Consider the following 14,837-nt stretch of genomic DNA (forward strand, 5'->3'; position numbering starts at 1 on the left):
TGCATTATCATCACTGATACACATCAGATTCATCACTCACCCCCCTTTACAGCTGCTGCTACAGCTGCATTATCATCACTGATACACATCAGATTCATCACTCACCCCCCTTTACAGCTGCTGCTACAGCTGCATTATCATCACTGATACACATCAGATTCATCACTCACCCCGCTTTACAGCTGCTGCTACAGCTGCATTATCATCACTGATACACATCAGATTCATCACTCACCCCCCTTTACAGCTGCTGCTACAGCTGCATTATCATCACTGATACACATCAGATTCATCACTCACCCCCCTTTACAGCTGCTGCTACAGCTGCATTATCATCACTGATACACATCAGATTCACCACTCACCCCCCTTTACAGCTGCTGCTACAGCTGCATTATCATCACTGATGCACATCAGATTCATCACTCACCCCCCTTTACAGCTGCTGCTACAGCTGCATTATCATCACTGATACACATCAGATTCATCACTCACCCCCCTTTACAGCTGCTGCTACAGCTGCATTATCATCACTGATACACATCAGATTCATCACTCACCCCCCTTTACAGCTGCTGCTACAGCTGCATTATCATCACTGATACACATCAGAGCATCTCACAATGAAACAGCCTCACTGTACTGAACACACAGCACTGTGTGCATTTCACAAAACTGCACTTCTATATGGCAAAAGAAAGGACATGGAATAGTCTATTTATGTTGATGTGATTAAGAAAACAATGATGATTGATTTTGTAACACCATCAGCAACACCACCTTTAACCCCAGCTGTTTTATGTGAAGTGAATGCACCAACATCTACTAACCGTAATGTCTGCAGTGTGCAATAGGGATCCTGCAGTAAAGCACACAGCTGAGTCACTCCCAAGACTCCTGGTATGTGCTCACTCAGATCCAGCTGAGTCATGAGTAAGGGGTTTGAACCCACAGCTGAAGCCACAGCAGCACAGGCTTCCTCAGCAGCACTACTCTTCAGGAACCTGGACACATAAGGAGGACAACACACCTTTCATCTCACCTGACATAATCATCACTGATGTGGGCATTGAAAGACACAAAGACAGACAATCGAGAAATAATGAAATGATGAGCTGTTTTTACATGTGCTGTTTTCAGGGGAAAGGGTGTATTCCTACCCATTTATGTGTGTGTTATTATTTTATCTGCTTGGCCTGGTGCTGCAGCTTTAAATCTTATAGATTCAGTTTTCTCTGCAGGCCCTAAGCTCATCTTGTCTCTTCAAATATCATATTCATAACAGACCAACTGAATCTCTACAGCAGGTGTCTCCACCACAACAAAGTCAACTGCAAGCAGTCTGAATCTTCACAATCTTGATATCTCCATGTGAAGCATTTGACAACATTTGATACACAACTGGACTGTCCACTGTTCTTCCAGAAATACTTACTGGACATTTCTCAGTGTACACTGTGGATCCTCCTTCAGGTCTATAAGCAGTTTGACTCCAGATTTCCCTGGATCATTTCCTCTGAGATCAAGCTCTCTGAGGTGTTTGGGATTTACCTTCAGGGCTGAAGCCAGACTAGCATAGCCTTTGTCTGTGATACTGCAGTCAGACAGCCTGAAAGGAAATTATTATTTAGTCAATGCACCAAAAAACACCAACAGACAACATCACTGCTATGTGATAAAAGACCCCCACCCCCCACTAGACAAAATCACTGCTATGTGAAGACACCCCCCCCCCCCCCCCCCAACAACAACATCACTGTATCATGTATCTTATTGAGAAATACTGAAATGTCTTATTAACCCTATGAGCCCTAAGCTGTTTTAAGGGCATTTTCACTACCTCTAGTTAGAAGCATTTATCCTGGTCATTGTAAGTGCCATTCACACATGCTACATATTGTTTTTTTCAGCACAGTCTAGGCTATCCAGATCTGCCACAATATCATGTATAAATACTTGCATTGATTTGATTTAGATTTTTAAATAATACAAATTTGAAAAGCGTACTATACAAATTTTTACATTTTGACGTGTATCTCACCACAGCAAGCTCACATCTCGACGAAACATGGTTACATGGTTATGTAGGCCTGACTGTCTTGAACACGGCAATATAAGAACCATGGTGGAGGCATACTTTGGAGCTGAGTAATTTACAGAAATATGTAGCGTGTGCCTTCCAGAAATAAATGGCAATTTTTATTTAGTGATGACAAAATTACTTTTTGCCACTTTTTGCGCTCCATATTTGTGACACTAGCTGATCTGACATGACTTGTTTGCGGTAGCACAAATGATGTGCACAGATGATGATTCTCTATAATATTTGTTTTACTGCATTGCAATGAACAAAGTAAAGGCAAAAAGTGTTTATTTGTCAAACAAATTTGGATGCAATATGAGTCTTGGAGTTTGCTAGGATCTCAAAACCGTGTTATGAACGTGACTTGTCATAGAGAAACACATGATAACATTGGATTATGAACATAGGCTATTATGCCACACAAAAACACGAGGTAAGTGGAGCTAAATGAAGTTATTATTTTGCTGTCACTTCGTCTGTTTTATGGCCTAGAAGGTTGTATTTGCTATCTGTGGATAGCTCTAGCTCTCCTCTTTCATCTGACATGCGTGCCATACCTTTTTGATAGCGGTTTCACGAGGAAATCAAACGAGAGTAAAGGTAGCCAAAGCTATATGACATTATTATTTGTTTGTAACTTCATCTGATTTTATCATACGAAATGATCGATGTATTTGGTATCAATGCAAAGCTCGGCTTCTCCTCTTTCATTTGATATGCGTGTCATGTCTGTGCGATGCGTGGTCCGCGAGTAATTCAAGCGAGAGTTCTGGATGCGCCGGTGAACGCAGAGCAATTATAGACTGTAAATATGATATACTTTGATTTAACTTCATCATTTTATTTTATTTTCATACTTGATTGTACAGACAAGTGTCTAGTATCGTTGGAAAGCCCCGGTTCTCCTTTTTCCTGCAATATAAGTTTCATCTCGCTGTGACTAATAATAGCGGAGCAATGTAACAAAGAAAATGTGTGTGTTTTTTGACGCACTTTGCGTCCGTCGGGCTCATAGGGTTAAGGAATACTGAAATGTCTTACCCGAGTGTCTCCAGTGGACAGTTTGGATTACCCAGTCCACTACACAGTTCTTGGACACCAATATCTCCAACACTGTTGCCACTGAGGTCCAGATTTTCCAGCTTTGAAGATGCTTTGGTGAGGACAGATGCCAGACCTGCACAGCTCCTCTCAGTGATACTGCAGTCAGAGAGCCTGAAATGAAATTATTATTTAGTAAATGCACCAAAAAACACACAATATGTTTTCACACAACAGACATCATCACTGCTATTTGATAAAAAGACCCCCACCCCCCACTAGACAAAATCACTGCTATGTGAAGACCCCCCCTCCCATCAACAACATCACTGTATCATGTGTCTTATTGAGAAATACTGAAATGTCTTATTAAGGAATACTGAAATGTCTTATTGAGAAATACTGAAATGTCTTACCTGAGTGTCTCCAGTGCACAGTTTGGGTTACCCAGTCCACTACACAGTTCTTGGACCCCATTATCTCCAATACTGTTGTCATTGAGGTCTAGATTTTTCAGCTTTGAAGACGCTTTGGTGAGGACAGATGCCAGACCTGCACAGCTCCTCTCAGTGATACTGCAGTCAGAGAGCCTGAAAGGAAATGATTATTTAGTCAATGCACCAGAAAACACACAATATGTACTGTAGTTTTCCAAGTATAACACTAAGTTGTTGTGATAAGACCCCCCTCCCCCCCTGGACAACGTCACTGCTATGTGAAGACCCCCCCCCCACACACACACACACACTGAACAACATCACTGTTATGTGAAGACCCCCCTCCCCCCCCCCCCCACACACACACACACACACCCACATTGGACAACATCACTGCTGTATGATGTGTCTTATTGAGGAATAATGAAATGTCTTATTGAAGAATACTGAAATGTCTTACCTGAGTGTCTCCAGTGCACAGTTTGGGTTACCGAGTCCACTACACAGTTCTTGGACACCATTATCTCCAATACTGTTGGCACTGAGGTCTAGATGTTTCAGTTTTGAAGACGCTTTGGTGAGGACAGATGCCAGACCTGCACAGCTCCTCTCAGTGAGCCCACAACTGTTGAGCCTTAAGAGGAAAACAAGTGTAAGTGAGTGAAAGAGTGACTGACTGACTCAGTGGTATGTCTGTTTTTGAGTGAGAAAGATATAAAAAAACACTGTCAAATTCACTGATAGCAACTCAGTATTTGGTCTTGTGATACTCACTGTAGTTTCTCCAGTTTACAGCTGGGATCCTCCAGAAGAGAAGAGAGATGCTTCACTCCTGAGTCTCCTGCTTTATTCCCACTCAGCTGCAGCTCTCTCATGTGTGAGGGGTTTGATCTCAGTGCTGATGCAAGAGCTCTGAAGCCATCCTCTGCAATACTACAGTCTGACAGGCTGTAGAGAGAAGTAGGAGAAATACTTCATCTTCATTTCCTTTTGGACAATCAACATTACTGTCTAATTTACAATAATCTTTGTGTGTGTGTGTGTGTATGTGTGTGTGTGTGTCTGTGTGTGTGTGTGTGTCTGTGTGTGTGTGTGTGTGTGTGTGTGTGTGTGTGTGTGTGTGTGTGTGTTTGTTAGGGAGAAAACTTCATCAGCCACACTGCATGCCCACTTACTTATGCTCTGGTGTTCTTCCCACTGCTCGTTCCCACCAGACTGCTGTTTGCAACATCACTACCCCCCCCCCCCCCCTTCTTCCACACACCCCTCCACACACACACACACACACACACACATGCATCATACTGCACAAATGAAGCCACATAACTGATCATTATGGGATATTAAAATGTCTTACCTGAGTGTCTCCAGTGTACAGTTTAGGTTACCCAGTCCACTACACAATTCTTGGACCCCATTATCTCCAATGCTGTTGTCACTGAGGTCCAGATTTTTCAGCTTTGAAGACGCTTTGGTGAGGACAGATGCCAGACCTGCACAGCTCCTCTCAGTGAGCCCACAACTGTTGAGCCTTTAGGGGAAAACATTCCATCAGTTAGTGAACTCTCTGGAAAGGACTTTGACAAAGTACATATGTATAGTCGTGCTTCACAATCATATCTAACATTAACTTAAATGTGAATACTTTCTCATTTTCATCCAAAACAACATATTATCATTCTACTCACAGGGCTTTTTGGGATTCCTCCACTACTGGCTGCAGCCTTAAAAGACATTTATCAGACCTGCTGTACTTCTTCAAATCAAACACATCAAGCTTTTCTTCTGATGTCAGAAGTACAAACACGAGAGCTGACCACTGAGTGGATGAGAGTTTGGCTTCAGAAAGTGTCCCAGCACTCAAGGATCTCTGGACTTCTTCCACTAAGGAGTGATCGTTGACTTCATTAAGACAGTGGAAGAGGTTGAGAACTCTTTCTGATGATGGTATCTCCCTGATCTTTGTCTTAATGTAGCTGCCTATTTCCTCTTTGCTTTCATGTTGTACTTCCTTTATTAGGCCTCTCAAGAGTCTCTGGTTGGATTCCAGAGAGAGGCCAAGAAGGAAACGGAGGAACAGATCAAAGCGCCCATCTTCATGTTCCATTGCTTTGTCCACTGCACTCTTCTGTAAGGTGGTCATGGGTTTGCCCGTTGTTTGCCATTTCAGACGTTGAAACATTGTTCTGGGGGGTTGCTGTGGGGACATGAGATCTTTCCCCTCAGTTATTAACATCAGGATCACATACAGAGCTGCAAGGTACTCCTGGATGCTCAGATGCACAAAGCAGTACAACTTTTCCTGATGAAGGCCTGACTCCTCCTGAAAGATCTGGGTGCAGATGCCACAGTGTACTGCTGCCTCTTTGACATCAATACCACTCTCTCTCAGGTCATCTTCATAAAAAATCAGGTTTCCCTTCTTCAGCTGATCATAGGCCAACTTCCCAAGAGCAAGGAGACTAGCCTGGTTCCACTGTGGATCTGTGTCATGAACTCCTTCAAATTTCACACTCCTCTGCTTGGTTTGGAAAACAAGGAAATATGTGTACATCTCTGTCAATGTCTTTGGAACTTGCTTATCTCCTTCAGTTTTAAGAAGAAATTCAATGACATTAGCAGCAATCCAGCAAAACACCGGCATGTGGCACATAATGTGGAGGCTTCTTGATGATTCTATGTGAGTGATAACTTTGCTGGCAAGAGTCTGATCACTGATCCTCTTCCTAAAGTACTCCTCCTTCTGAGGGTCACTGAACCCTTGCACTTCTGTGACCCGGTCGACACAGTCAGGAGGTATTTGATTGGCTGCTGCTGGTCGAGAGGTGATCCAAATGAGAGCAGAGCGAAGCAGATCACCCTTGATGAGATTTGTCAGCAGAACATCCAATGAAGTGGCTGTGGTCACTTCAGTCAAAATTTCATTTTTCTGAAAGTCAAGCTGGAGTCGGCACTCATCCAGACCATCAAAGATGAACAACACTTTGTACTTCCCCTGGCTGGGAAAGGTTAACTCCTTAATTTCTGAGAAAAAGTGGTGAAGAAGATGCATCAAAGAGAGCTGTTTGTCTTTCATGCGGTTGAGCTCCCTTAAAGGCAGTGGAAATATGAAGTGGATATCCTGGTTTTCTTTCCCATCAGCCCAGTCCAGGATGTACTTCTGAACTGAGACAGTTTTGCCAATGCCAGCTACTCCCTTTGTGATGACACTTCTGATTGGTTTGTCTTGGCCAGGTAAGGGCTGAAAGATGTCTGTGCATTTGATTGGTGTCTCCTGTCCAGCTGGTCTCTTGGAAATGGACTCAATCTGCCTGACTTCATGCTCCTCATTTACTTTCCCAGTTCCTCCCTCGGTGATGTAGACCTCGGTGTAGATCTTCTCTAGCAGAGCAGAGCTCCCTTGTTTGGGCATTCCTTCAAACACACTCTGGTACTTGTTCTTGAGATTTCTCTTCAGTTCAGTCTGCCACACTACACAAAGTTCAACTACAGAAAAGCATAAATCATGTCAAAAACAAAATAATGTTAGCCAGCCACCAACACTAAAGACAATATGTCCAATGTGTCTTTTACACCATGCCTTTTAGTTCCTTATTGATGTTCAATTCAAATGGAAATAAATATCTACATATCTACATACAATGCATAAACACTGACATCAGAAATAGCTTTTTTAAGACATTTTCTAAGACAAATGTATTCCCTCCACTGGACTCCTCGCTACTGTTACTCATGGACTCTCTCTGTTTGTTTAACACTCTGTAAAGCACCATGAGACGTGTAATATTTTGGCGCTCTATAAATTCAATTAAATTAAAAAAAAATTGAAATTATTTTCTGTTTCTCTGATGTAGCTCTCTGTTTTATTGATCAAAACCATAGGAAATGCAATTAAAGGAACATGTCTTACTTTCTTGCAGTCTGTCAGCAATATTGTTCTGTTCCATGTTCCTCAGGAAGTGCAGTGCCATCTTAAGAGCCCCTTCTCTGGCATCACTCTCATCCTGCTCTTTATCATCAAAGTTTTCTTGGTAATCTGGACTCAGAATCTTCTTGAATCTCTTCAGCTCATTCTTCACAAAGGTGATGATCTTCTCCTCAAGCACCTGGTGTACAAATATCTGGTTATAGTTTGCACTACAATACCAAGGTTTTCAATAAGACCATATTATTATTGTTCTGCATTGTGAATGTCAAATGTCATTGTGAATGTCATTTTGTCAAAGTGTGTATATCAGTGCAGCATGATATAGCTGCATCCAGACCTGGAATATGCGCTTGAGTTTCTTCTGGGTATACTTGTCACTGACAGTATCTGGTTTGCATTCTTCCATTTCACCACTGAGTATTTAGGGCAAAACAAACCACAAATAGACTTCCATTAGTTGTGCATGCAAGCATTTGTAAAACACTGATATCTGCCTGATGCCTAAACTTCTGATCTTGATGATCTGAACCAAAAATCTATCTGTATCTAAGTTGGAATTAGCATTATAATACGCATACTGTATCTGCATCCTACATATTGAAGACCATCCTGTTTGATTTAGTTTAGATTATGCGGTCAGTGGCACCTTATATTTCAGAAATGCTGATACTAGGGCGTTTGTGTGTCAGGCTTGTTAGACTGTGGAACCGACCCACGGCATGAATGAATGAATCAGGTTTGATTTGATGTACCTGTACTATGTCCACCATACTTGTACAACGCCTCACAGTCAAAGCAGATAATAGTCTGTGACTGTGTCATCACATAGGCCCACATTTTGCCCTTCTTGCTGCACAACTTTTGCTGTCAGCCATATTGTCAGTGAAAGTGGAGTATAGTAAACGCATCAAATAAACTATTGTATGGCTCTTATGGGAAAAGGGGAAACACATACTTGGTATTTATGGCCTACAATGTTCCTGACCACTGATCTAAACAGAAGCACAAAGAGTCATACATGATGGAGATCCCATCCAATAACTGAGTCTTTCCCAGGGGAAATAAAGCCAGCATCTGATTCCTGGTCTGTTTTAAGGACTTGCCTTGATCCATCTGTGACATCATCATGTTGGAAGTCTATGCCATGACCCTTTGACTGATCACTCTTCATGGACACACAAGTGGGCACAGGTGATGGAGGCCTCTCATGATGGAGTGAGCTGTGGTGTAAAAATGAAGTCTGTGACAAAAATATGCTGTTTCCCATATAGAGCTGGGATGCTCTTTATAGCACAAATACCCACATCTACTGTATATACAGTATATGCACACAGATCGACAAGTATGCTAATGTAGTGATTCATCAGCAACTCGCAATGCCTTCAACCAATAACTAATTAAGTAATCATCAATGATTTGTTTTGCTACTTTTGCAAGTAGACTACCAGTATTTCATTTTTGGGTGTGAATGTTCAGCCCTCACATTTGGATAGAAACACCTTTAAACTATTAGAAAGATGCTGATTTGCAACTTCTTCAAGACACATAATTTATTATGTGCTAAGCAGTGTACCTTTGAGTGTCGTCCTGTTTTGTGTTGTCCAATTTTTCCATGTTTCAGCCACTCATATCATTCAAATGAATCTCGCCATGACAACCTACAATACAAGAAACATAACCCCTAAAGACAGCACACATCACATATGAATAGCAGACAGCAGGGTAGACATGTTATTATGCACAGCTGTCTTGAACAACAGCAACAAGTATGGCAACAAGTAGTTACAGACCACATGATATCTATGGTAACAGTCAAACCACACCCTACATTATATATGACATATGAGAATGCAATGTAATCCATTATCACTCATCAGTTATCATGTACACATCACAATCGGTCATGGTAGAACTGTTAATATGAACACTTCATGGTTGAACTGTAAAAGATCAGTGTCAATGTTCCTATGAACTATCACAGTGCATTTTACAGTAGAACCATCAAATCAGCACAACTAATTAAAGAGAACAGCAGCACTCTTTTGATGGAAGCCATAGCTCTATGATACCACCTAGAAGACCATCTTACTCAATTTAGCTCTAACATGCTCAGGGTCCTTGACTCTAACACCTGCCAAGGTTATTAAAAGGACTTCCAGTAAACCCAAAGCAGCATGGAGGAATATCACAACAGTAGCCAATCAGAAGAGAGAATGTAGGAAAACTGAACGTCAATGGAGAAAGACTAAGCTTCAGATTAACTATGATATCTTCAAGTTACGTAGGGCCAGGCAGGTATTTGAAGGGGTCTACATAAGGGTGTCATGTAACCGTCATAAGAATGACATGACACATGTCATGCACATTAATGACACATTATTGACGTTTATGACTGTTGTCATAATGTGTCATTCGGTTTTTGTTATGTCAAGTTGACATTGTTTGAGCGTCATCATTATGACAACTTGACATTAGGCAAGATGACATTATTTGACCCCATCTTTGTCATGACAAGTTGACATTAGGCAAGAAAATGTAATCCGTTTACAATATTGTCATGACAACTTGACATATAACTGTGTTTGGCCTGACTTATCTTCTAGGTTTTTTAAGTGATGAGCCTGAACAATTGGCTGTCATGACACCATTATAAATTGGTCATGAATACTTTTCTTGACCTCAAGTACAGTGGTACAGTTTTGACTTGTCATTAAGCTGTCACAAAGAACTATTACTGACCAAAATAGTTTTCTGACAGTGTCATGAATATTTACCTTTGACCTCAAGTACAGTGAACCATCTGATTCTGAGATGTTTCCTGAACATGTCATGAAGTGTCATTACACTGTCATGTAGGTTTCATTTCTGTACATTTTACATTTCTGGAACATTGAGTCTAATTTCTAGTATAATAACAACAAACACCATACTCAAGTTATGACTTCAAAGAGTTTATTTCAGCAATGAATCTTGCAAAACCATAATACATTATAGCGCCTCGTTGCCATGGGTAGCTATCCTGAGTTCTTTAAAATATTAAATAAACAAATGAATCCAAGTGTTCATTCATCACCTCTATGTGAAATACAACCACTTAGCTTAGTGATCCCACAATTATATGCACATTCTATTACTCTTATTTACACATTCATCACACATGCATTACACTCAATCTTCAATAGTTTTCAATAGGCTAACTTTCAGTTTCAGGTATCAAATGTAATACAACCAACATCCAAGCAAACAATGGTTTTCTCTTTCACTAAAATAAAATACCAATCCCTATACTATGGCCGGCAGTTATTAAGTAAATAAATAAAAAATGAGTAGGCTACCCAACCAGTTGTCAGAGTTCGTGTGGCAGGCCTGTAACGTTGCTAGTGTGCGTTGAAGCCTAAAAACCAAGGAATCCTTTGTCGTTTACCTGTTGAAGTGCCCGTGTGGCTTCTGTTATGTAGGGAAAACCACCAGAGAACTTCGTACACGTGTCACTGAACACAAAAGTAACATACGAAATAAAGATGAAAAATCCCCAGTGGCAAGACATTTTAATAACAATAATCATGATATTTGTATGCTGAAATTTCAGGGCATTGAACTTGTACATAAGCCTAGGAGGGGTGGAGATAGGGGGCGTCTCCTGCTTCAGAGAGAGGCCTTTTGGATTCATGAACTGCAGACAGTCCAACCTGGTGGTCTTAATGAAGAACGGGCCCTACAGTGCTTCCTCTGAGTTTGTTGTTTTGCAATATATTTTGCTATTTTTTTTATTTAGATTTTTTTCTATTTTTGTATAATTGTTGACTTGCATATTGTCCTATTTAGGCACATTATTGATACAATTCAGAGTGTTTGCTATGACTTTGTGCGCCTAATTGGCAATTTGGTGACGTAGCCTATCTGTACCTGTTATTAGTTACACCTGCCCTATCCTCCCCAAGACGCTGAGGACGGCTGTTAGCCGAAACGCGTCCGTCTTGGTTCATGCTTTCAAGTCAATAAAATACCAAGATTTATTCGAGAGTGCGTTTATTTTGCTTTATAAAACGCTTACTTAAACATTACTGTTAGACGGTGAAGTTGTGTTGGAAGTGAAAACTTCGAGACGAGAATTTCCCACGAGTATAAAGCCTTCAGCTAGTCAGCAAGACCTAGCTAGCTGCTAGCACGATGCCACTGACTTTGCGTGAGATAGCCTGCATGGCCACTTATCCTCGGAACCTCCACGAGCCTCGCTGAAGACGTCTGTCCATCTGGTCCATCCATTACATCTTACACGCTGAGTTTTCTTTGTTGCGCTGCTGGAGTGGCGTGAAAGAGCCGTTTTGGTTTTAGGCTTCAACGCACACTAGCAACGTTACAGCCCTGCCACGCGAACTCTGACAACTGGTTAGGTAGCCTACTCATTTTTTATTTATTTACTTAATAACTGCCGGCCATAGTATAGGGTTTGCCATTTTATTTTAATGAAAGAGAAAACCAGTGTTTGCTTGGATGTTGGTTGTATTACATTTGATACCTGAAACTGGAAGTTAGCCTATTGAAAACTATTGAAGATTGAGTGTAATGCATGTGTGATGAATGTGTAAATAAGAGTGAATAGAATTTGCATATAATTGTGGGATCACTAAGCTAAGGGTGTTTTAAAGAACTCAGGATAGCTACCCATGGCAACGAGGTGCTACAATGTATATGTTTTGCAAAATTCATTGCTGAAATAAACTCTTTGAAGTCATAACTTGAGTATGGTGTTTGTTGTTATTATACTAGAAATTAGACTCAATGTTCCAGAAATGTAAAATGTACAGAAATGAAACCTACATGACAGTGTAATGACACTTCATGACATGTTCAGGAAACATCTCAGATGGTTCACTGTACTTGAGGTCAAAGGTAAGTATTCATGACACTGTCAGAAAACTATTTTGGTCAGTAATAGTTCTTTGTGACAGCTTAATGACAAGTCAAAACTGTACCACTGTACTTGAGGTCAAGAAAAGTATTCATGACCAATTTATAATGGTGTCATGACAGCCAATTGTTCAGGCTCATCACTTAAAAAACCTAGAAGATAAGTAAGGCCAAACATAGTTATATGTCAAGTTGTCATGACAATATTGTAAACGAATTATATTTTCTTGCCTAATGTCAAGTTGTCATGACAAAGACGCCATCAGATAATGTCATCTTGCCTAATGTCAAGTTGTCATAATGATGACGCCCAAACAATGTCAACTTGACATAACAAAAACCGAATGACACATTATGACAACAGTCATAAACATCAATAATATGTCATTAATGTGCATGACATGTGTCATGTCATTCTTATGACGGTTACATGACACCCTTATGTAGACCCCTTCAAATAAAGTGTTACCCAAATATTGATGGCCAAACCCTTGAAAAAACTGTGCTGCAACTTTCAAGTTCATCTACCTGTTGTCATAACGCTCTGCTTACAAGCTTCTTTAAAAGTGTTTTCAACTGTTTGGCATTTGAGCTTTTGCAAATTGTGAACCGTTCTCTCTCTCACATCCCTGCAGCACTTAAGACTGCAGTTATCAAACCTCCCCTTTAAATGCAAATAGGACATTGTAGGCTTAAACCAAATCAATACTGTACTTACCGGCCAGTCAGGCTTTCACCAACATCATAACTGCCCTTTAGTTAAGGCCTTAAATTACATCTGCCTGAATGCAGACTCTGGTAAATCAACTGTCCTAATAGACCTTACAGTAATGCAACTTTTGACACAGTTGATCATAAAATATTGCTTGACAGATTAGAAAACTGTGTTGTCCTTCAGTGGTTCAAGTCTTACCTAGAAGACAGGCATTACTTTGTTTCTATTCAGTAGGCCTACCTATGTAGGCTATCAAAGAAAACCACAGAGCTAGTCAGCTGTACATAGGCTAGTGTATGGCTATAGTGTTCATATTAAACATACATACTGTATTTATGCTCATATAATGCCACTGTTAATACTGCTAATCCTTACTGTAGACTATACTAGTAGTCAACTGTACATATCTGTTTTGATCATACTGCACACTTCATTTGTATACTGCTCTTGTAATGCTACTATTAGTATACTGCACATATAATTACTGTAGCCTACTTAGCCATACTTACATACCTACTGCACTATCTGCTCATATTGCACGTAAATCATTCCTTGAAATGTACTTTGCACTTTAGGCCTACTGCTTTTTTGCACTTCTGGTTAGACGCTGCTTTTAGTTGTCTCTCCGTATAATTACGATAACGTTTCATCTAATTCAATCTAACGTGCACATACATACAGCGCAAAAGAATGTGTCGTTTCTATTATTAATAAAGTAATCTACTACTATTCTTATAGGCCTGTAATAAAGTACCATTCACTTGGAGAGCGCACTTAGTTGCCACTTATGACGCATCTAGTGACGCTAGCAAAAAAATCATCCATAATGTCCATCCATCATTGGGGGCACACATTCCCACCAAATGACAAGAAAGCGGGGCAGTTGTTTTGAATTATCTTACTTAAAGCTTCTGCACAATGGACCTGTGAGCCTATTCAGCCTAAAATGGAGGCTACTGTAGGCCTATTCACCTGTGCGCTAAATGGTTTCCTCATATCCAAACAACAGGCTACCTGTGGAACGGGCACATGATTAAGCCTGGGCGCCAAGGTCAGGAAACACAAAAGTTGTACATGTTCAATCTTAGCTCATTTATCAAATACACTCTTTTTGCACACGTTTTAAACACGTTAGTGCAACACTGTTGATGATTTATCCATAGATTAAGTTCAACACCCACCTTTAGTTCGTCCTGTTCTGCGCCATTGGAAATACTAAGATAGGCTACTGTAGCCTACCAATGTCCCGATAAGAAGAAAATAATGTGTTAGCCTATATGTTTTAGGTTCGTTAGCAGCCTCACTTCGCAGATAAACTGACAATGACCATGTTTCATAACCTAGGCTACATTAAACGCTTTACTTGTTGAGCAGGGTATTGCCGTCTTCCTTCCAGGTATTCCTTCCTGGTATTCCGAGCGTTCTGTTACTTGTTACTTTCGCTTCTAAATCTCTACTCCTCTCTCGCACTTGTTATTTTCTCACCACTAAGTAGCGCTATTTATCTTAGAATTTATATGCAGTGGCGGCTTCTCCACAGACCTCATCGTAATCAAGGTATGCAGGCTACAGTACAAAATAATTTGTATAGGCTACCAACACATTCTGGAGGCGCTGCAGTGATTCACTAGTCTGGCAATCACTGTGCTAAGATCAATCTTTTAAGATTGAACATTAGTCTGGGACAGGGAGTCAGTGCTTCATTTCTACTGCACAAGAGGT

At 40.6% G+C, this 14,837-nt stretch overlaps 1 protein-coding gene across 2 annotated transcripts in view; it reads right to left on the reverse strand.

Annotated features, from left to right (window-relative positions):
* Nucleotides 1-14,518, reverse strand: part of LOC134059854 (NLR family CARD domain-containing protein 3-like) — a 24,021-nt gene extending 9,503 nt beyond the window's left edge. Inside the window, exons 1-7 of one of the 2 annotated variants that reach the window (XM_062516381.1) lie at nucleotides 14,297-14,518; nucleotides 9,063-9,147; nucleotides 8,593-8,709; nucleotides 7,827-7,902; nucleotides 7,472-7,667; nucleotides 5,250-7,047; nucleotides 4,919-5,092 (exon numbers count right to left, since the gene is read on the reverse strand). In XM_062516381.1, the coding sequence (XP_062372365.1) occupies nucleotides 4,919-5,092; nucleotides 5,250-7,047; nucleotides 7,472-7,667; nucleotides 7,827-7,902; nucleotides 8,593-8,709; nucleotides 9,063-9,103 (2,402 nt within the window). In that variant the 5' untranslated portion in view covers nucleotides 9,104-9,147; nucleotides 14,297-14,518. Of the gene's footprint in view, nucleotides 1-4,918; nucleotides 5,093-5,249; nucleotides 7,048-7,471; nucleotides 7,668-7,826; nucleotides 7,903-8,592; nucleotides 8,730-9,062; nucleotides 9,148-14,296 lie in introns of those variants that run through there. The other variant, XM_062516382.1, reaches the window with a different exon arrangement.
* Nucleotides 14,519-14,837: the final 319 nt, after the last annotated feature.

Source organism: Sardina pilchardus, chromosome 16 (genome assembly GCF_963854185.1).
Source record: "Sardina pilchardus chromosome 16, fSarPil1.1, whole genome shotgun sequence".
NCBI lineage: Eukaryota > Metazoa > Chordata > Actinopteri > Clupeiformes > Clupeidae > Sardina > Sardina pilchardus.